General features: G+C 35.5%; 1 protein-coding gene across 3 annotated transcripts in view; it reads left to right on the forward strand.

Moving 5' to 3' along the window:
* Positions 1–2,470: 2,470 nt before the first annotated feature.
* LRRCC1 (leucine rich repeat and coiled-coil centrosomal protein 1) overlaps positions 2,471–20,859 on the forward strand; it is a 38,398-nt gene continuing 20,009 nt past the window's right edge. Inside the window, exons 1-8 of one of the 3 annotated variants that reach the window (XM_032759958.2) lie at positions 2,471–2,704; positions 4,894–5,099; positions 5,418–5,483; positions 8,179–8,346; positions 10,339–10,514; positions 10,613–10,822; positions 18,723–18,916; positions 20,101–20,248. In XM_032759958.2, the coding sequence (XP_032615849.1) occupies positions 2,613–2,704; positions 4,894–5,099; positions 5,418–5,483; positions 8,179–8,346; positions 10,339–10,514; positions 10,613–10,822; positions 18,723–18,916; positions 20,101–20,248 (1,260 nt within the window). In that variant the 5' untranslated portion in view covers positions 2,471–2,612. Of the gene's footprint in view, positions 2,705–4,893; positions 5,100–5,417; positions 5,484–8,178; positions 8,347–10,338; positions 10,515–10,612; positions 10,823–18,722; positions 18,917–20,100; positions 20,249–20,859 lie in introns of those variants that run through there. The other 2 variants (XM_032759960.2, XM_032759961.2) reach the window with 2 other exon arrangements.

The raw sequence follows: 20,859 nt of genomic DNA on the forward strand, positions 1-20,859 counted from the left end.
GGTTTCCATTTGCATAAAACATCTTTTTTCTTCCCTTTACTTTCAGTCCATATGTGTCTTTACAAGTGTGATGAGTTTCTTCTAAGCAGTATATTGTTGGGTCATTTTTTAATCCATTAATTCAAGCTGTATCTTCTAGGTGAAAAACTTAATCCATTTGCATTCAAGGTTATGACTGATATGCGAGAGCTTATTCCTGTAATTTTATTAATCCATTTCTGGTTATTTTGTTATATTGCTTGTTCCTTTCCTTCTCTATCATTGTTTATGATTGTGGTTTGGTGGTTTTCTGTAATGGTAACATTTGAGTCCTTTCTCTTTCTTATTTTTGTGTTTGACCTACCAGTGGACTTTATATTTTTGTGTGTTTTCCTGCTGGTAGATATTGTCCTTTTGTTTCCATATGTAGGACTCCCATGGCATTTTTGTAGGTCCAGTTGACTGGTGATGAATTCCCTCAGCTTTTGTTTATCTTGGAAAGACTTTATCTTTCCTTCATTTATGAAGGATAACTTTGTTTAGTACAGTGTCCTTGGCTGGCTCTTTTTTTTCTTTCAGCGCTTTGAATTTATCATCCCATTCTCTGCTGGCTTGTAAAGTTTTTGGTGAGAAATCCACTGTTAGTCTGTTGAGGGTTCCCTTATAAATGACTAGATGTTTTTCTCCTGCTGTTTTTAGAATTATTTGTCTTTGACTTTTGCCAGTTTGACTACAATGGGCAGTAAGGAGACTTTTTCTTTTCTTTTTTGCAAAAGAAGACATGCAAGCAGCCAATAAACATATCTTTAAATACTCAACATCACTAATAATCAGAGAGATGTAAATCAAAATTACAATGAGATATCATCTCACAGCAGTCAGAGTGGCTTTTATTAAAAAGTCAGAAAATATGAGATGTTAGTGAGGTTGCAGAGAAAAAGAAATGCTTACACACCATCAGTGGGAATGCAAACTGCAGCCACTGTGGAAAACAGTTTGGAGATTTCACAAAGAACTAAAAATAGAATTACCATTCAATCCAGGAATCCCATGACCGGTTATCTAGCCAAAGAAAAATAAATTGTTTTACCAAAAAGACACCTGCATTCATATGTTTATTGCAGCACAGTAGCAAAGGCATGGAATGAACCCTGATGCCCATCAATGATAGACTGGATAAAGAAAATGTGGCACATATACACCAACATGCAGCCATAAAAAAGAACAAAATCATGTCCTTTGCAGCAATATGGATGCAGCTGAAGGCCATTATCCTAAGTGAATTAACACAGAAACAGAAAACCAAATACCATATGTTCTCACTTCCAAGTGGCAGCTAAACACTGGATACACATGAACACAAAGATGGGAACAATAGACACTGGGGGCTCCAAAAGGAAGAAGGCAAGAGTTGAATAACTACCTACCAAGTACTATATTTACTATTTGGGTTACAGGATCATTAGTAGCCACAACCTCAGCGTCATGCAATATACTTATGTAACAAACCTGCACATGTACCCCCTGAATCTAAAATAAAAAATGAGATGAAATTTTTTTAAAAAGAAAACCTTTTTGCATTGTATCTGTTTGGCCTCCTGTGCTCGGGTGTCTAAATCTCTTGCTAGACTTGGGAAGTTTTCATACAGTATTTTGTTGAACCGTTTTTCTAACTCTATAGTTTTCTCTTTGCCTTCTGAGACTCCAAAATTTTGAATATTTGATCACTTTATGATGCCCTATATGTCATGTGGGTTTTGCTAATTTTTTAAAACATCTTTTTTATTTTTGTCTATATGAGTTATTTCAAAAGGAAATAGACCACTTCAAATGGACTACTGCACCATTTGCTCCGTTTTAAAATATTACTATGCCTTAGGAAGCAATCTAGCCAGGAGGGTTATTTCACCTCATACAGGTATTGCTTTCCCACCTGTAATGCCATTCATCCAGAACTCCCCTTGACCCAGCAAGACTCTATTCAGTCATCAACAACTTCCTTTAGAAAACGTACCCACTACCCATATCACTCTAGAGTTGGTTTCGATGCCCTTGTGTTATTCTCAGCATTCGTCATACTGTATGGCAATTCTGTTTCCTCTATTGGACTGTGAATGTTTCCAGGAACAAGAATGGGCTTCATCTTTTTCTTCCTCACACAGGGAAGTGACTGACATAGAGTAAGGCATCCCACAAATGTTCAATGAATCAACGGGAGGTGCAATGGCCAGTGGAACAATTTATACGTATGTAAGACTATGTAAAGGCACGTAAAGCCAAACCGCTGTGAAAACTGCCTTCAGAAGTCAGTCGGCTACTAGGCAAATATACAGATGCATACAGGACAAATCCATTCGTTCTCCGACTCCTACACGCCCGGGAAGCAGTTTTACTTTACAGCAAGCTCAAGAGTCGCACCGCAGATGCCGTAAAAGGGAAAGAAGCCCACAGTTGGGACGAGGATTCCAGTTTTGTGGCACCGTCAAGGCGGGAAAGTTCCCGGCTGTCGGTTGGAGGGTGGGTCCTCGCCCCGCCCCCTTGGGCCGCACTTCCGCGCTTCCGGGAGGCGTGTCCCAAGCTCACGGACCCCGCGTTGGGTGCCGGTTAAGACCCCGCTGCCCGTCGCCGATGCTATGGAGGCGGCGGCGGCGGCGGCGGAAGTGGAAAACGGAGACGGCGACAGCAGCTGCCGGGATGTATGCTTCATGGACAAAGGCTTGCAGAGGTAAAGGGCGCCCCGCAGCCAGGAGCGACCCGCCGGGGCCATGGGTAGCTGGTGGCGACAGCGGAGCGGAGGCGCGGTACTGCTTTACCAAGACCATAAGTGAATGCAGTCTGGCTTTCGGCCTCCCCACTCCTCCAAAACTGCTCTGCTGAAGTGCCAGGTTGAATGAGCCGTGGATGCCTTCCCGCCCGTGTTTCCTGCCCAGCGTTTCACACGACTCTGCTTAGCCTAGAAACTGCCCCAGGACCTTGTCCTCCACCAGCTTCTGACCACTCTTTCCTTCTGCTGGTTTTCCTTACTTATTGGTGGTTATTCCTTTGCTTGCCGTTTAATTGTTGGTTTTCTCGTGTTCTCTCGTCTTTCCTGTTCTTCCCTCTGAAAAAAACCTGCAGGATAGTATCTCTGGCAGCTATGAGCGGACAATCGCTGCTGCCTGTTAGTTTTGCCTCAGTTCTCCTTGTCTCCATTCGAAATCATTTGTCTGTTACAGAACATTGCAATACATATATTCATATACTTTTTGAAAGTACTAAACTTATTATATTTAGTTCACTGTTTCCCTGTCTCTTGAAGCCCCGACTTGTGCAAAGCATATGAGGAACTTGGTTCTGCAATACCGTAAAGCAGGTCTCCGCCTGCATTTCAGGCTCTTTAGTCTCGACTCTTAACATTTCTCCACTTACGCTTTATTTAGCTGTACTGAGCTACAGGCAGTTCCGTAGCTGACTTCTCTGGGCCTTTGCGCATGCTGTTCCTTTGTAGCGTGTCCTCTACGCGAACTCTGCTACTGATAATTAAGCATCTTGTTCTGGATTCTGATTTAAACTTTGCCAGATGATCCCAAGAAGATGCTGTTCAAGGGACATTTTACATTTCTATTTAATACTAGCTGCCATTTACTGAATGCCATCTGTTGTGTGCATGTTATATACATTATCAGTAATCCTCACAGCAATTCTGCAAGGTAGTGATTTTTCTCATTTACAAGTGATGAATGAGACTCAGAATCTATTGACAATTTGTTCATCTTTATACACTTTGTAAAGAATTAAGTTCGGATTCAAACCCATTTTCCGTCTAATTTCACTATGCTTTTTCTATCTCACATTATCTGCACATTATTAATGTCGAGAAACTGAAATGCATCAGAAAATAAATGACTGTCATTAAGAGCATGTGTTAACAGCATAAGGTCTGGCACTAAATAAGAACTCAAGTAAATGACACAGCAGGATAAGTGGGAAATGCTCCAGATAGTCACATTTAAAGGTTGCTAGTTTGAAATTTGCGAATGCTTCCCTGGTGTCAGAGTTAGGTTTCCTACAGCTGTAAGATAGCTGCTACTGAACCTACAGCAGATGCCCATGACATTGTGTGTCCCTGTTCCTGGGTGTATCTCCCATCCAGCAACTCCAAACTGTATGCACTGTAGTTTGTGTTCCTGGAACTACTATCTTCAGGAGAAGCTTCAGTTATAAATAGTAATTGGAGTGAAGAGATGAGTTCTGTTTAGGGGAGATCCATTTACTTTCAACAAGGGAGGACAGGTACTTTTTAAATAGAAATTGCGATAACATGGTTTCTTTTTGAAAATGCAATAGACTGTGGATTAAATAGCTATTGCACACAAAGAAGAAAATGAAGTTACAATCTCCAGCATGAGATCTGGATTTATGTATGCTCTGTTAACTGCAAGAATTTGGGCAAGCTATTTAATTTCCATAAATCTAGGTATCCTTAAGATACCCACTGCTTAGAGTTATTGTGAGAATTAATTGAGGTAAGAAAACTGAGGCTCAGGTTGTCGTTTGCTCAAATCACACAGCAAAACCGTGATAGAATGCAGATTCGAACTGGGATATTAACATTCCAAAGCCTTTACAGTTATTGACTGCTATTCAGCACTGCCTTCAATATATGCCAATGACTGCACATAGGAGTTAGAAATGCCCACTGTCACTGGCCTCTCTTGAGCGGTTTCTTGTTTGTATAAATAATCCAAAATACTTGGTTATGTTGTAAGAAGCACCATGTTTTGTGAGACATTTCAAAGGTACCACAAATAGGAAAGATTTCATTCTAGAATGAATAGAGCATATATTTAGTATCTACATGCTGTTTGGTTAATTTTAGTTATTTTGTCATGCTTTTAAAATCTGTTTTTTTATAGTATATATTTTCTTTTGTAGCATATCAGAATTATCTTTAGATTCAACTCTTCATGCCGTCAATCTTCATTGCAATAACATCTTCAAGATCGAAGCCATTGATCATATTTGGAATTTACGACATCTAGATCTGTCATCTAATCAAATAAGTCAAATTGAAGGGCTAAACACACTGACAAAACTGTGCACATTAAATTTGTCCTGCAATTTGATTACAAAAGTAGAAGGTTTGTAAGCGATTTTCATTTAACACTTAGCGTAAGGAAAATGATTTAGGTCCATTTTTTTCCCCAAAAGAATGGAATAAATATTATCAGAAACTCTTAAAAATTGAGTCTGAAACTCATTATACAAAATATTTTCTCCAAAAATGTGTCAATTTTTTAAAAATTCTGTTTTTTCTAAATGCCAATAAAATTGATTTCGCTGTTACCAGACTGCATTTATTTCAGAACAGCCTGAAATAACATTGTAATGCTATATCTCTCTAATTAATTATTTAAATTTTATAAAGGCTTTATTTTATTTTACTTTTTTTTTTTTAGGACTTGAAGAACTAATTAATCTGACTAGACTAAATGTATCTTACAATCACATAGATGATCTTAGTGGTAAGTAGAAATGCTTATGTTTTCTGTATGCTAAATGTTGTGCCACATTGATAAGTTAACAGCTCAGCTAAACATGTTGGAAAACTCTGAATATTAATCTAATTTTTAGCCAAAGAGTTCATTTAGAGAGTGTATTCCAGTCATAATTCTGTTTTGTTGGTACCACAACCACAGCTGAGTACAAAATAGAAGTTAAAACCAAGGTAATCAGTAGCAGGAAAAACTTAATTGGAAAGGATCCAGTTTAAGGGAATATGTTTTTATTTTAGCCAGTTAATCAATATACTGTTATATAGAGAAGAATAGTTCCAATAGAACTTTCCACAGTGGTAAAAATGTTCTAATCTATGCTGTTCGATATGGCAGCCAGTAGCCAAATGTGGTTATTGAGCACTTGAAATGTAGCTAGTGCAACTTAAGGACTGAGTTTGTAATTTTGTTTAATTTGAATTTGAAAATAAAAAGCCGCATGTAGCTAATGGCTACTACCATGTTGAACAGTGACATTATGCCGCATTCCAAAGGTTGTTGCAAGTTAAAGAACAAATAAAATGAGATTTTCTTTTTATCTGTAATATAGCTAAGGAGATTTTAAAAGTGTTGCCTTTTTTAATTATTAAAGTGATACAGCTGATAACTTGAACAAAGTTTCATGACTATTCTTAGAATTATCTGTTAAAACTAGCAGAATTCCTCTAATATCTTCGTAATCCTTATCAATATTTGAAACAATCTGATTCATTTGTCAACTCTTCTCCTCCACTAAAAGAACACTACCCTATGCCAGTTGCTTAGTATACAAAAAATAAAAAGACCTAGTCTGTACCCTTAAGCTGAAGTAACAACTGTATTTAATTTTTTAAAACCTTTTTTCCTCTTAAAGACATGAAGTATTACAACTGAGTTTTTTTTTTGCCGGGTGTTGTGTCTCACGCCTGTAATCCCAGCACTTTGGGAGGCCAAGGCAGGCGGATCACCTGAGATAGGGAGTTCGAAACCAGCCTGACCAACATGGAGAAACCCCGTCTCTACTAAAAATACAAGATTAGCCGTACGTGGTGGCACTTGCCTGTAATCCCAGCTACTCAGGAGGCTGAGAGGGGAGAATCGCCTGAACCCAGGAGGTGGAGGTTGCGGTGAGCCGAGATCACAGCATTGCACTCCAGCCTGGGCAACAAGAATGAAACTCCATCTCAAAACAACAACAACAAAAAGAACTGAGTTTCAACCCTGGCCTTGTCATTACTATGTAATGTTTAGCAAGGCGTTTACTGTTTAGATGCAATTTCCTTATCTAAAAAATGTGAATGGATAAGATAGTTCATTCTCTCAGTACGTATTTATGAAGATCACTAACAGTGTCTTATAGTGATGAAAAAACCAACAATAAGTAAGATAAGTCACAGGGCTTACATTATAGTGGGGAAGAAAAACAACCTCCAAAAAATAAGCCATGAAAAAAAATGGTTGGAATCCTTAGTGATTAATGAAATGCAAATTAAAACCACAATAGGATACCATTTCACACCTAGAATAGCTAAAATAGTGACAGTCCTGGTGAGATGGTGAAGCAGTTGAAACTTGCATACATTGCTGGTAGATTTAAAATGGTACAACCACTTTGGAAAGGAGTTTTGTTTTTTTTTTTTAATTTGAGATAGAGTCTCGTTCTGGGGTGCAGTGGTGTGATCCTGGCTCACTGCAGCCTCTGCCTCCTGGGTTCCAGCGATTCTCCTGTCTCAGCCTCCTGAGTAGCTGGGACTACAGGCATGCTCCACCATGTCCGCCTAATTTTTTGTATTTTTAGTAGAGATGGGGTTTTGCCATGGTGACCAGGCTGGTCTTGAACTCCTGGCCTCAAGTGATCTGCCCACCTCATCCTCCCAAAGTGCTGAGATTACAGTCTTGAGCCTGTACTGGCTGTCACTGTGCCTGGCTGAGTTTGACAGTTTGTTATAATGGTAAACATAACACTTAAATATAATTGTGCAGTCTGACTCTTATTTACCAAAGAGAAATTAAAATGTGTCCACTCAAAGACCTGTACACGAATGTTCGTATGATTACATAGCTTTTTATATAATTTTTCCATTTTGGAGAAAGTTCTGAGGGAGGAAGAGAAACTGTAAGTGCTTAAAGGGTACCCTGGCATTGTACAATTAGTACTCGTCCATGACAGCTGCAGCTGAAGTCCAAGGTGGGCCAGGCAGAAATAGCTACTGCTACAAAATGTTCTAGATAAGCTTGTGCGAGAAATATTACCAGGGAATTAAATGAATGCTAATGTATTTATTTTATATTCAAACCAGCAAAATTGAAGTGTACTACAGGGTTTGCTTATGTCTGCTAATCAAGACTGATGTGCTGAGAGAGCCTAAAGCCATTGCTTTATCCTTTTTCTCATATGAGTGTGTGCATCCACCCGGGGAAGTTCTTTTGATTTATTTTCTTTTGAAGAGAACCAGAGCCCAGGAACCTCAGGGACTAAAGCCTCAAAGAAATGTTAAACTTGTGTTTCTTCAAAGCAACAATTAACTTTACTGATAGCCTATTCATTAGATATAGCTGTTCACAGCAAGATCTTATTAATGCTGTCCGTTTGCCTCTAAAAGTATAACCTATCTAGTAATTATTTCTAATTAGCTATTGGAAAGACTACTGCTGTGGCATTTAAAGAATTATTTTCCTATTGCAGGATTGATTCCCCTTCACGGAATTAAGCATAAACTTAGATATATTGATCTACATAGTAATTGTATAGATAGTATCCATCACTTACTTCAGTGTATGGTAGGATTGCACTTCCTGACCAATCTTATTTTGGAGAAAGATGGAGACGATAATCCTGTCTGTCGACTGCCAGGTATGAATAATTAATTTAATATTTTTTCTAACAGTTACTATTCAGAGCTTCTTTATTTTCCTGAAATTGGCATTTGTGACCTCAATTTAGTCTCCAGCTTTGCAACGTTTTCTATATTGGGGAAAACATGGTTACAAATAAAATTAGTGTATTAAGACTAATGACTGTTACAGAACACAAGATGAACAGTTCAGTGATGCTCCTATCTAGGCAGTTTCATATTTGATAAGTGAATGCCTCAAAATTATATCATTATAGTATATTCTATTAATAATAGTATAATACTATGCAGCCACAAGAAAGAATATAGAATCTCTTTTTCTACTAGTGGACAATTATGTCCAAGATACATTAAGAGGAAGAAAAGCAGGTTGCAAAGTACTGCATACAGTAGGCCACCATTTGTGTGAAAAGGGTAACACACATACACAGACACAAACATTTACGTACATACATATATATGTATGCACACATGTGTGTGTGCTCAGTATATACATAAAACATCTAGAAGAATACACACTTTAAAAAAATGTATAATATTAGCTAACTGAAGGAAAGGGAACCAGGTAACTGGAGATTAAGAAATGAGAAAATTTTTTACTATGTTCCTTTTGAATTTCATATTATGTGAATTTATTACATTATTAATAAATAATTTTGTTTGAAGAAAGTTTAATATATAGAGATGCTGGTGCTGCTGAAATGCTATTTGAGCTAATTGGGAATCAATCAAGTTGACAAAGATAAAGCAGACCAGACTACCATTTCTAGAACTCACTTATCTCATATTGCTTAACCGAACAATAAGAGAAATGTGTAGAATGTGAATATACATACTAAAGATCAGCTTGAGTACAAGTTAGCTACAGAGGCTTCATTTTATTATTCATATGCAACCATAAGAAGGCTATTTGCAGCATGGAAACCTGTGTTGGTAATTTTATTTCACAGAAGAAAATCTGATACATTTGATAATTGTTTTCCTCAGGTGGAAAATATTTCCTATTCGTTTCCATAAAGTCTCCCTGAACATCAGGACAGATTTGAGAGTTTCTGAGGAAACTCTTTCCTTGAAAGAAAACCATATTTCTAAAGCCTTGCATTTTTCTTTTCTCTGCTAAACCCTCAGGTTGGATTTTTTTAATAATCTTATCTCAAGAACCTCTGGTTTCTACAATTCGAATCTTTGTTTTTCACTTTTTTTCCTAAATTAGGTACTTCTCTCAATACAGTCACCCTCCCTTCAGAATTGAGAGGTAACTTATTGCTGAAATAACTTTTCTTCCCTCAAGATTTCTAATACTAATTTGCCAGACTTCTTTCTTACTTTTGGAATTCTTCCAACCACTTTGTTGGTCTTCATTAGTTTTAAAATTACGTTTACGCAGGATTAAGGTGTTCCTGTTAGCCTTAGTACCAAATGAATGTTAATTTGTCAGATATAATTGTTCTTAGGGAAGATAAACATATTATTCTTGATTACTTGATAGTTCACCTGCTTTAATATTAGTTATGTGTAATTTAAAAGAGAAGAAAGGGGATATTCTGCTAATGCTGAGACCTCACTAGGGAAATTCTGGCATTTTGGTCATTATCCCCATCATCCTGCTTTGTGTTCATTTTTGTTGTTTATATTAACCCCATATTAAAAAATAAAAGACATGTTTAGCTTCCTTCCTAGAATAAATTTCTACTGGTTTTATGCATTATATATTTAAAGTAATTTTTTAGAGATAGTTATTTTAACTTTTTGAACTTCATCAGGAGGGTTATTTGAGAGGGATGGAGAGTGGAGGAGAAGTGTTTTGTTTCTTTTGTATGTAAGGATTTAATGATTACATGCTGGAGAAGTTGAATAAGTAACAAGTTTATTATTTGCTTTCTGGAACTATTCTGGGCAATTTATCTGGTAGCTGATAAATTTAGTTTATTCTAGAAATAATTGACTTTTTTTAATATTTCAGTTTTCATTTTGAATGATTTGTTTCCAAGGGTACAGAGCAGTTATTCTCCAGACTTTGCCACAGCTTAGAATCCTTGATTGCAAGAACATATTTGGTGAACCAGTAAATTTGGCAGAAATAAATTCATCACAGCTGCAGTGCCTAGAAGGTCTTTTGGATAATTTAGTTTCTTCTGATTCTCCCCTAAATATAAGTGAAGATGAGGTATAGTATTTACTTTTTTTTCCTAATATAAAAAATACCTTCAAATTTCAGTAAGTGAATATAAATTAAAAGGATTTTGGTTTGTTTCTGTGTCATAGATCATTGATAGAATGCCAGTGATAACAGCACCCATCGATGAGTTAGTTCCCTTGGAACAGTTTGCAAGTACACCAAGTGATGCTGTGTTGACGTCTTTTATGTCTGTGTGTCAATCTTCTGAGCCAGAGAAAAGTAATCATGAAAGTGATTTGCAGAATGAGATAAAACTTCAGAAATTAGATGATCAAATTCTACAACTTCTAAATGAAGTAACTATTTTTCCTACTTCTCTATAGACATGTTTATTGAAGAAGACATAGTTAAGAAAATGTAAAATAAAAATTATGTACTAGCTGACCAACCTATTTTAGTGCATCAGTGTTCTTGTATTTTTGTTTTCCTCTACAGAAATAGGGTTCTATTATTGCATAATGGTAGTAAAAGGTAACATAAATTTTTCACTCATTTTACTTGTCTTCCTTTACATCTTCATTATGTCATTTCTTTGTCTTGTTCTGTAGTACTTTACATTACTTCTATTACATCCACCGTAAGCAAGGGAGAAACTCTTTAGACTCAGTGTTACTTAACGCAAAGGAATACTTTGGCCTTTACTATCTCTTCAGTGGTTTAATGGTCAAAATCACTTCTACAACTTACAGCTGAATGGCAGGTTAATTTACATAGTTCCTGTATCAATTTCATTTTCTAGTAGACCATCACCTAATCAATCTATACTTTCCTGAGCTGTTAATCCTTTTTTACCGCTGCTACTGAATCTCTAGTTTTTAGAATCTGTGAACTATGTGTATGAACTACAATTCCTAGAATTTACTGCTATTCAGGTCTCCAACCCTCGCTCCAGCATTCTCACTATCATCCACAGTGGCGGTGGTTCTCTTGGGTACCACTACTATCTGACTGCAATAGATTATTACTTTATTTGCCTTCTAGCTGGGTGTAGGATAGAAAGATAGTGGTATAGGTCAAAGAGGCTATTAGTCATACGTTAGTTCAACTTAAAAATTTGTAACTAAGTTATTGTTACTAATTTTTTTTTTTTAGAGTTAGGGTCTTACTCTGTCACCCAGGCTGGAGTGTGGTGGCACGAATATAGCTCACTGCAGCCTCGAATTCCTGAGCCCAAGAATCTTCCCACCTCAGCCTCCTGCGTAGCTGGGACTACGAGGCACATGGCACTGTGCCTAGCTAACTTTTAAATTTTTTGTGTGGAGACTGGGTCTCGCTTTGTTACCCAGGCTTTCTCAAACTCCTGGCTTCAAGTGATCCTCCTAAAATAGTGGGATTACAGGCAAGAGCCACCACGCCCAACCTCTATAACTAGATTTTCTTGGTCAAAATTTTTTCGCAAATTAGGAAGGGGGAAGGAGTGGAAAATGCTTATGAAATGGTTATGGTTCAAGAGGTTTTTAACCCTGAACTATTATTTATATAATATAATATTAACAATGCTGGATAAACAAGAGGTCTGCCTTAGGCGAGTGAAAGTGAATAAGGCTGTGAGGATTCTGTGTTTCAGAAATCCATAGAGATTTCAGTTTGAGCCAATAAGGAGATAGTAATAGAAGTGAGACAAGAATGCTGGCCTACATATTATTTGACATCATTGATACTGTATGGCTGGACTTGTGGACTCCTCCGTTTCCTCAGGTTTCATCTTTTCTAATGGCTGACTCTTCTACCAATGAAAGAACTTAGATTGAAGTTTAATGTCTTTAATTTGAAGTGAACATTTCAGTTTCTCATAGGCTAATCTCATTTTATCCTCATGACAACCCAATCAAGTAGATAGAGATTAATGTATTATTGTCCTTGTTATAGAAAAGAAGATCCAGAGTTTAAATCACTTATTTAAAAGTGCTTTATTTGCAAGATAGTTGAGCTCCAAATTCATAGCTCCTTATGTCCAATCAAATTCTTCAACTATGTCATGCTTCTCACTTACAGTGCTAGTTCTTTCTACTTTGTTAACCAAAAACAGGAGTCTAGCTATCTGGAAAGAAAGATTCACTGCTGTGTATATTTAAAATGTTTAAGAAAATGACTTCTTGTTCACTGTCTTACTTGGGGTAAAGAGTAAACATGCAGTTTGAATTTCATTGAGCTGTTCATACACTCAAATGATTTCATCTCGAGTATCAATTTATAAAGTCATAATATTACCACAATGTGCTGTGCTATAATAAAGACATTTATTTTTCTTAATCATGGGACTTAAAATCATAATTAACCCTGCCGAACTGGGAAATTTTATGTCTGTGAAAAGCTGTTTTGCCTTTATTTTAGTTTTCCTCCAACATTCTATTATGAGCATTTTTATTCTTCAGCAAACTTGAAAGAATTTCTTAGTGAATATCAGTATATCCACCAACCACATTCTACCCTTAACATTTTACTACATTTATTTTGTCATGTAGCTGTTAGTGTATCAAACTATCTTATGACACATTTCAAAGTAAATTACACACATCAATACATTTCTCCCTAAATACTAAGCATGCATATCATTAATTAGAGTTAAATATTTTTTAAGTGTTTTCTTTAATGTGAAATACAGGTCTGCATATTTCCTGAATTGAGAATACATATATCTGTTATCCAAACTTCTGTGAAGATTAACATTATCATGTTCCCTTATGGCCTCTCCCACAAGCAGTCCTCCACTGCCTCCAGAGGCAATCACTTTTCTGATTTTTTGTCTACCATATATTATTTAATATTTGTTTTAGAACCTAATATAAATAGAATCATACAGTGTGTAACTCTTTTGTTTAGGGCTTCTTTCACTGAGCATAACCTTTTAAAAATTAATCCATGCTATTATGTATATCAGTAGTTCTTATTTCTATGTAGTATGCCATTCTATGAATATATTACACTTTATTTTTCCATTGTCTTGTTGAAGGTTATAACCTAGCTTGGAACCTGGGTTATTAGAAGTTTATGAGTAGAGCTGCAATAAATATTACTGTATAATCTTTTTGTAAACATGTATCTTTGTTTCTCTTCAGTAAACAGCTAGAAGTGCAGTTTCTGGGTTATAGGGTAGATGTATGTTCAGTTTTATAAGAAATTTATAACTTTTTTCAAAGTGGCTATTTTATTCCCACTAACAGTGTATGGCTATTCCAGTTTTTCTGCCACCTCACCAGTATTTGGTGAGGTTAGCATTGCTTTTATTTTAGTCATTCTAGTGGGAGTATCCTGATGTTTGTTGTGATTTTAATCTGCATTTCACTAATGATTAGTTATGTTGGATAGTTTTTTATGTGCTTATTGAATATTTATCTTCTATGAATGCCTGTTCAAAATTTTTGCCCATTGTTAAATTGGGTTGTTTATCCAGGTTGTAGGAATTTATTATATATGCTAGACACCAGTATTTTGTCAAATATATCTAGTGTGAATATTTTCTCCCTGTTTGTGGATCTCATATTCATTTCTTTACTGGTCTTTTGATAAGCAATAGTGTTTAATTTTGATAAAGTCCAATTTATCATTTTTTTCCCTTTCATGGTCATTGTTTTCTACAACTTTAAAAATTTTGTGCATACCAAAATAACATTCTCCTGTGTTAGCCTCTAAAAGTTTTAATGGTTTTACCTTTTGCATTTAGATCTGTGTACATATATGGTTCACTCTTTTCCATATGGATTTTCAGTTATCTCAGTACCATTTGTAGAAAAGGCTCTTCTTTTCACTAAATTTCCTTAATGAATTTCTTGAAAAAAAAAATCAAATCACCTTACAAACTGTAAAATCTAGCTCTGGGTTCTTTTTTTCTTTGTCAGTTTGGGTAAGTTGTATTTTTCAGTTAATTTGTCCATTTCATCTCATTATCAACATAAAATTAATATTCCCTTATTATAATTTTAATTTCTATAGGATCTATAATGAAAATCTCTTTCATGACTGATATTGGTAATCTGTGTTTTCTCTATTTTTTATTTGTTTGCCTTGATCAGTTTAGCAAGGGGTTTTGATGATCTTTTCAGAAAATAGACTTTTGGCTTTGTTAATTTGATTAATATTTCTTTTCTGTGTTCTTGATTTCTGGTTTTTATTTTTCCCCTCTACTGTGAATTTACTTTGCTGTTTGTTTTCTAGCGCTTTTTTTTTTTTTTTTTTTAAATACAGTCTTGCTCTGTCACCCAAGCTGGAGTGCAGTGGCCTAATATCAGCTCACTACAACCTCCATGGCTCCTGGGTTCAAGCAATTCTCCTGCCTCAGCCTCCTGAATAGCTGGGATTACAAGTGTGTGCTACCACACCTGGCTAATTTTTGTAATTTTAGTAGAGACAGGGTTTCTTTCACCGTGTTGCCCAGGCTGGTCTCGAACTCCTGGCCTCAAGCGATCCTCCCGTCTCTGCCTTCCAAAGTGCTGGGATTACAGGCATGAGACAGGGCCCCCAGCTGTAACTTCTTAATATAAGTACTTAGGTCATTGATTTTAGACATATCTCCTAATGTAACCATTTAAAGCCGTAAACATTCCTCTGAGCACTGCTTTAGCTGCATTCCACAAATTTTGGTATGTTTTGCTTTTGCTATTGTATAGTTAGAAATACTTCTCTAATTTCCTTTGTGATTTCTTCCTTGATCCAAGACATATTTAGAAATGTCTTTTATTAATTTTTAAACCATTTGTCATTCTATAGATATGTTATTGGTCCTTGATTTCTGATTTACCTCCATTTTGTTCAGAGAACATATTCTGAATAATTTCCATCTTTTAAAATTTATTGAGTTTTGTTTTTTGTTTTTTTTTATTGTACTTTAAGTTTTAGGGTACATGTGCACAATGTGCGGGTTTGTTACATATGTATCCATGTGCCATGTTGGTGTGCTGCACCCATTAACTCGTCATTTAGCATTAGGTGTATCTCCTAATGCTATCCCTCCCCCCTCCCCCGACCCCACAACAGTCCCCATATGGTTTTTCTAAGTGGATATTCATTGTGCTCTTAAAAAGAATGTGTATTCTACAATTAAGTCGGGATGATTGATAGTATTTTCAGGTGAACCATGTCTTTACTCACTTTTTTGTCTGTTCTATCAGTTGCTGATGCTTGGCTTTTTGTTTGTAGAGGTCAGGGGGTCGATCTAGTTCTATCAATTGTGGCATGAAGAAGTGTTGAAATCTCTGTGGTTGTGGATTTGTGTTTCTCACTTTAGTTCTTTATTTGCTTCTAGTGTTTGAAGCTCTGTTATTAAGCACATACACATTTATGACTGCTTGGTCTTTCTGATGAAGTTACTCTTTTATCATTATGAAATATTCCTCTTTATCTAACAGCCTTATTGAGATATATGTGGTTCACCCATTTGAAGTGTGCAATTCAGTGGTACCTGTTAGCAGTCATTACTCATTTCCTTCTACCTCCACCCTCAACCCTAAGCAACCACAAACCTATTTTCTTTCTCTATAGATTTGCCTATTTTGAACATTTCATATAATTGAAATCATAATATTTAGCCTTTTGTGACTAGCTTCTTTCACTTAGCATAATATTTTCAAGGTTCATCCATATTGTAGCATATATCAATACTTCATTTCTTTTTGTTACCAAATAATTATTCCATTGTATGGATATACCACGTTTTATTTATCCTTTTGTCAGTTGATAGACATCTGAGTAGCCTCTACTTTTGGTTATTATGATATTTCTATGAATATTTATGTATAAGTTTTTGTGTGGACATAGATTTTCATTTCTCTTGGCTATATACCTAGAAGTAGAATTGATGGGTCATACGTTTAACCTTTGGAGCAACTGCCAGACTTTCCAAAGTAACTGCACCATTTTACATCTTCAGCAGCAGTATATGAAGGTTCAGCTTTTCCACATCCTTGCTATCTTGTTCGTATATGTCATTTTCATTGTAGCCATCCTAGTGGGTGTAAAGGCATATCTCATCCTGACATCCATTTACTTTTAACCTGTTTGTGTCTTTCTATTTAAATGGGTCTTGTGGACAGAAGAAAAATGAGTCTTGTTTTTAAATCCCATCTGGCCATCACTTCTTTGGAAGAGTCTGTTAAAATTTACTGTAATCATTAATGAAGTTGGATTAAGGTCTACCATTTTATTGTGATTTGTTTTCTGTTTGTCTCTGTTTTATATTCATTTTTCTTTCTTTCCTCCTTTCTGTTGGATAATTTTTAGAATTCAGGTTTTTTTTGTTTTGTTTTGTTTTTTGAGATGGAGTTTCACTCTTGTTGCCCAGGCTGGAATGCAATGGCGTGATCTCAGCTCACCGCAACCTCCACCTCCTGGGTTCAAGCAATTCTCCTGCCTCCTGGGTAGCAGGGATTATAAGCATGTGCCACCACACCCGGCTAATTTTGTAATTTTAGTAGAGACGGGGTTTCTCCATGTTGGTCAGGCCGGTCTTGAACTCCCAAGCTCAGGTGATCCACCTGCCTTGGCTTCCCAGAGTGGTGGGATAGAATTCAGTTTTAATTCATATGTTTGTTTTTTAGTCACAATTTGCTAGGTTTTGTTTTGGTCTGGATGCTCTAAAAAAAGACTTGAAACAGTCTACTTAGAGTTAATACTGTATCACTTCAAGTAAAATGTTTAAACATTATTTGTATTTATCTGTATATAAATCAACTGTGATGCTCTTTATTTCTTCTTGAGGATTCAAATTTCCATCTGGTGTTGTATTCCTTCAGCCAAGACTTCCAGTCTGAACTTCCTTTAGCAAATGTTGTAGCATTACATCTGTGGATACTAGTCTGTTTCACCTTTATTCTTAATGGACTTTTTCACTGAATGTAGAATTCTCAATTGACAATTTTTTTTTCTTTCAGTACTGTCCCTGGCCTCCATAGTTTTGATTGCAAAGTTAACATGAATTCAAAATCCTTGATTTCTTGTATGTAATATGCCATTTTTCTTTGGCTACTGTCAAGAATTTGTCTCTCTTTGTTTACAGCAGTTTGACTGCATTGTGCCTAAGGATGGTTTTCTTTGTATTTATCCTGCTTGGGGTTTCTCTGTGCCTCCTGAATCTGTAATTTTATGTTTTCACCTAATTTGGGAAATTTCTTCCAATATTTCTTCTGCTCCATTCTCTCTTCTCTTTTTCAGATTCCATGTAGACTTTTTGATATTGTCTCAAAATTCCCTGAGGCTCTGTACATTTTGTCAACATTTGTTTTTCTGTATTCTTCGTGTCGAATAACTTCCATTGAACTAGGTTCTGGTTCATGTACTCTTTCTTTATTGCCTCACTCTGTATTAATCTCAGTCAGTTTCTACTTCAGACATTGTATTTTTCAGTTATAGAATTTCTATTTTTAGTTCTATTTCTGAGCTGAGTTTTCTTGTTTTTTCGTTTATGACAGGCGTATTTCTTATTATCTCATTGAACATCACTATTTGATCACTATTTTAAAGTTCTTGTTTGCTTATTCAAACATTTGAGTCATCTTAGGTTTGGTCTCCATTTTCTCTTGAGAATAGGTCATTTTCCTGGTTCTTCCTATGGCGAGCAATTTTGAAGTGCGTCCTGGACATAGTGAATGTTTTGTTGTGGCTACTCTAGATTTGGTTATAGTCCTTAAAAGAGTGTTGACATTTTTGTTTTAGTAAGCATTTAACTTGGTTTGACTCAGATTGTATGTTTTTCTGTTAGGTAGCAGTTCAAAGTTCATTTCATTTATTTTGTTCTTTGCTGGGCCACTTGCAGTCCACTTCATACTGCCCTCTGGTTCTTCAGGCCCAGAAGTCTGGTTTTTCCTACCTGAGGTTTAGACTCTCTGCATGATGCTGATTGTGATACATTCTCAGGCTAAAACCATAAAAAAACAGAAACACCCTCATTCTGGTCCATTTTCCAAGTGTCAGGTCCCCTCTAGGATAATCCTACTTTGTTCACTTTCTAAGGCCTTCAAGTAGTTTTTATTTTTGTTTTGTTTGTATTTTTTCCAGAGTTTGTAATTGTTATCTGCAGGAAAGTCAACATGGTAGAAGCTTGCTTGTCCATACCAGAAGCTGAATTCCCTGTCTTTAATGTCAAACATTCCTAATTTATAAACCCTTAATCATATAAAAAGTCATAATATTCCAGAAAATTTCCAATTTCAATCTTTTTTATACTGAACTTTTAACAAATTTTGTTGGCTTTTTAAATTTTAGACTTCTAATTCAATAGATAATGTTCCTGAGAAAGACCCCAGACCAAAAAGAGACACAGATATAACTTCTGAAAGTGACTATGGAAACAGAAAAGAATGCAATAGAAAAGTTCCTCGAAGATCAAAAATCCCTTATTATGCCAAAACCATTCAAACTGTTAAGCACCACAATAAAAACTACAACTCTTTTGTAAGGTACTTGTTTTAGTTTTAGAAATTTAAGGCACACAGAAGTTAATAATGCTGGCTTCTTTCTTGAAGCTATCTCCTGGTGATATTTGTTACTTTACTAATGTTGAAGATTTGATTTTTCAGCCTTGTAGGTTCTGATCTGGTCAGTACATTCATGTAAATGTATATAAAAGGATCCTTTTCTCTGTGTCTGTACCTAAGTTGCAAAATTAATGTATAAACCTGAAGATATCTCATATCATAAAGAATACTGACCTTAGAACTGGAATACCTTAGTTTAATCTAGATTTAGTTCAATCAAAAACAATGTATGTGGTTTTAGTTTAATTTGAACTAATGTTATTAGTTCAAATTCCACTGCATTCATTTACAGTGGGAAATAAGACTGGTACACTTGAGTCTACATGACTAGCCTTTTCTCTCTTTGTAGGCAGATATAGATGGAAAGTCAAATCCTAGTCAGATGATACTGAGTTTAGGATTAAATGTGAATAAGATGATTGTGTTTAATGCCATAAGGACAAAGGAGACCAATGTCTGTACTTTCATAATTGGGATCACCATGACAAGTGGTTCAGAAATGACTACTCTGGGATGGTTACAGTAAACTTTTGCCTCTGTAATTCTCCTTTTGCAAAGCATGTTTTGTTGTTTTGTTGTTGTTTAATTCTTCCATACCTACCTAATTACATTTTACATGTATATATATACACACACAGAGGCATTCAGTTCACTTAAAACACTGTACTTTTTTCCAGGACATACCCGGGAATTTCTTTGGTCCTACCAAGTGATAGAATCTATTAACTTTGATCCATTATATGTTGATTTTAAACTTTTAACTCTCAAAGAGTAGTTCTATTTACTGTCTTTTCAAGTTCTTGGGTATCATCTTACCATAGTACTTTTTAAATTATTCTGATATATCCAAGAATTCTACCCTACCTGAAAATGTTGAACCCTGAACATTTATGAAATCATTATCTTTTTTAAAATCTTAAGGCACTTATTAATCAACAGAGCACACCCATTATAAAATTTATGAAGCAGTTTGTCCAAGTTACTATAATTTTATTAATATTCTTTTTAAAAAGCTGTTTGCATGTACAACTAGAAATGTTAATGTTAGAGAAAAGTAATGTGAACACTACTTTTTTGAGTTATTTTCTATGTTTCATTCTTTACAGTTGTAATCGTAAAACGAAACCACCTTACCTTAAAGAATTATATGTAAGCTCATCTTTAGCAAACTGTCCTATGTTACAAGAATCAGAAAAGCCAAAGACTGAAATAATTAAAGTAGACCAAAGTCACTCAGAAGACAACACTTACCAGGTATGATTTAAGAGATTAAGAAAAAATGAGTATGAATAATTTTAAATACAGAGTCCCAGAAAAATTATGCATGCTTTTATTAGCAAAAAGTGTTTGAATTTTATTGGAGTGATGAAAATGGGTTATTTTTTTCCTTCCTGATTTCCAGATTTTATGTAATGTTATTTTTGAACGAATGAAAATTACATTTTTTTATGATCAGATTTAAGTGAAATCATTTGTTATATGCTTCTGGAGGAAGAAACAGTTATGAATTTTTTAATTCTTATTCCTTAAGCTAGTGCTTCCTACTTTTTTTGGGTGTCAGACCCTTTTTAGTATCTAAAAAAATCTACAGGTCTTCTCAAAGAAGCCTGTTTTTACACTCAAAAAAATGTATATAATTTCAAGGTTTTCATGGACTTTTCTGAAACTCAATTTTGGACCACTGGATCCCAGATTAGGAGGTGTTCAAAAATGTTTTAATTCTTTAAAATTTGCTTAACATTTCTTATGTTGAGAAACCTCAGTACATGTGGTTTCATTATTTTATATTTTTCATTAACTTCCCCTTATATTACTTGTGTATTGTTCTTTCAGTAATAGAATTGGTACGTTTTAGGCTACTGGTT

Source organism: Hylobates moloch, unplaced genomic scaffold (assembly GCF_009828535.3).
Source record: "Hylobates moloch isolate HMO894 unplaced genomic scaffold, HMol_V3 SCAFFOLD_9, whole genome shotgun sequence".
Lineage (NCBI taxonomy): Eukaryota > Metazoa > Chordata > Mammalia > Primates > Hylobatidae > Hylobates > Hylobates moloch.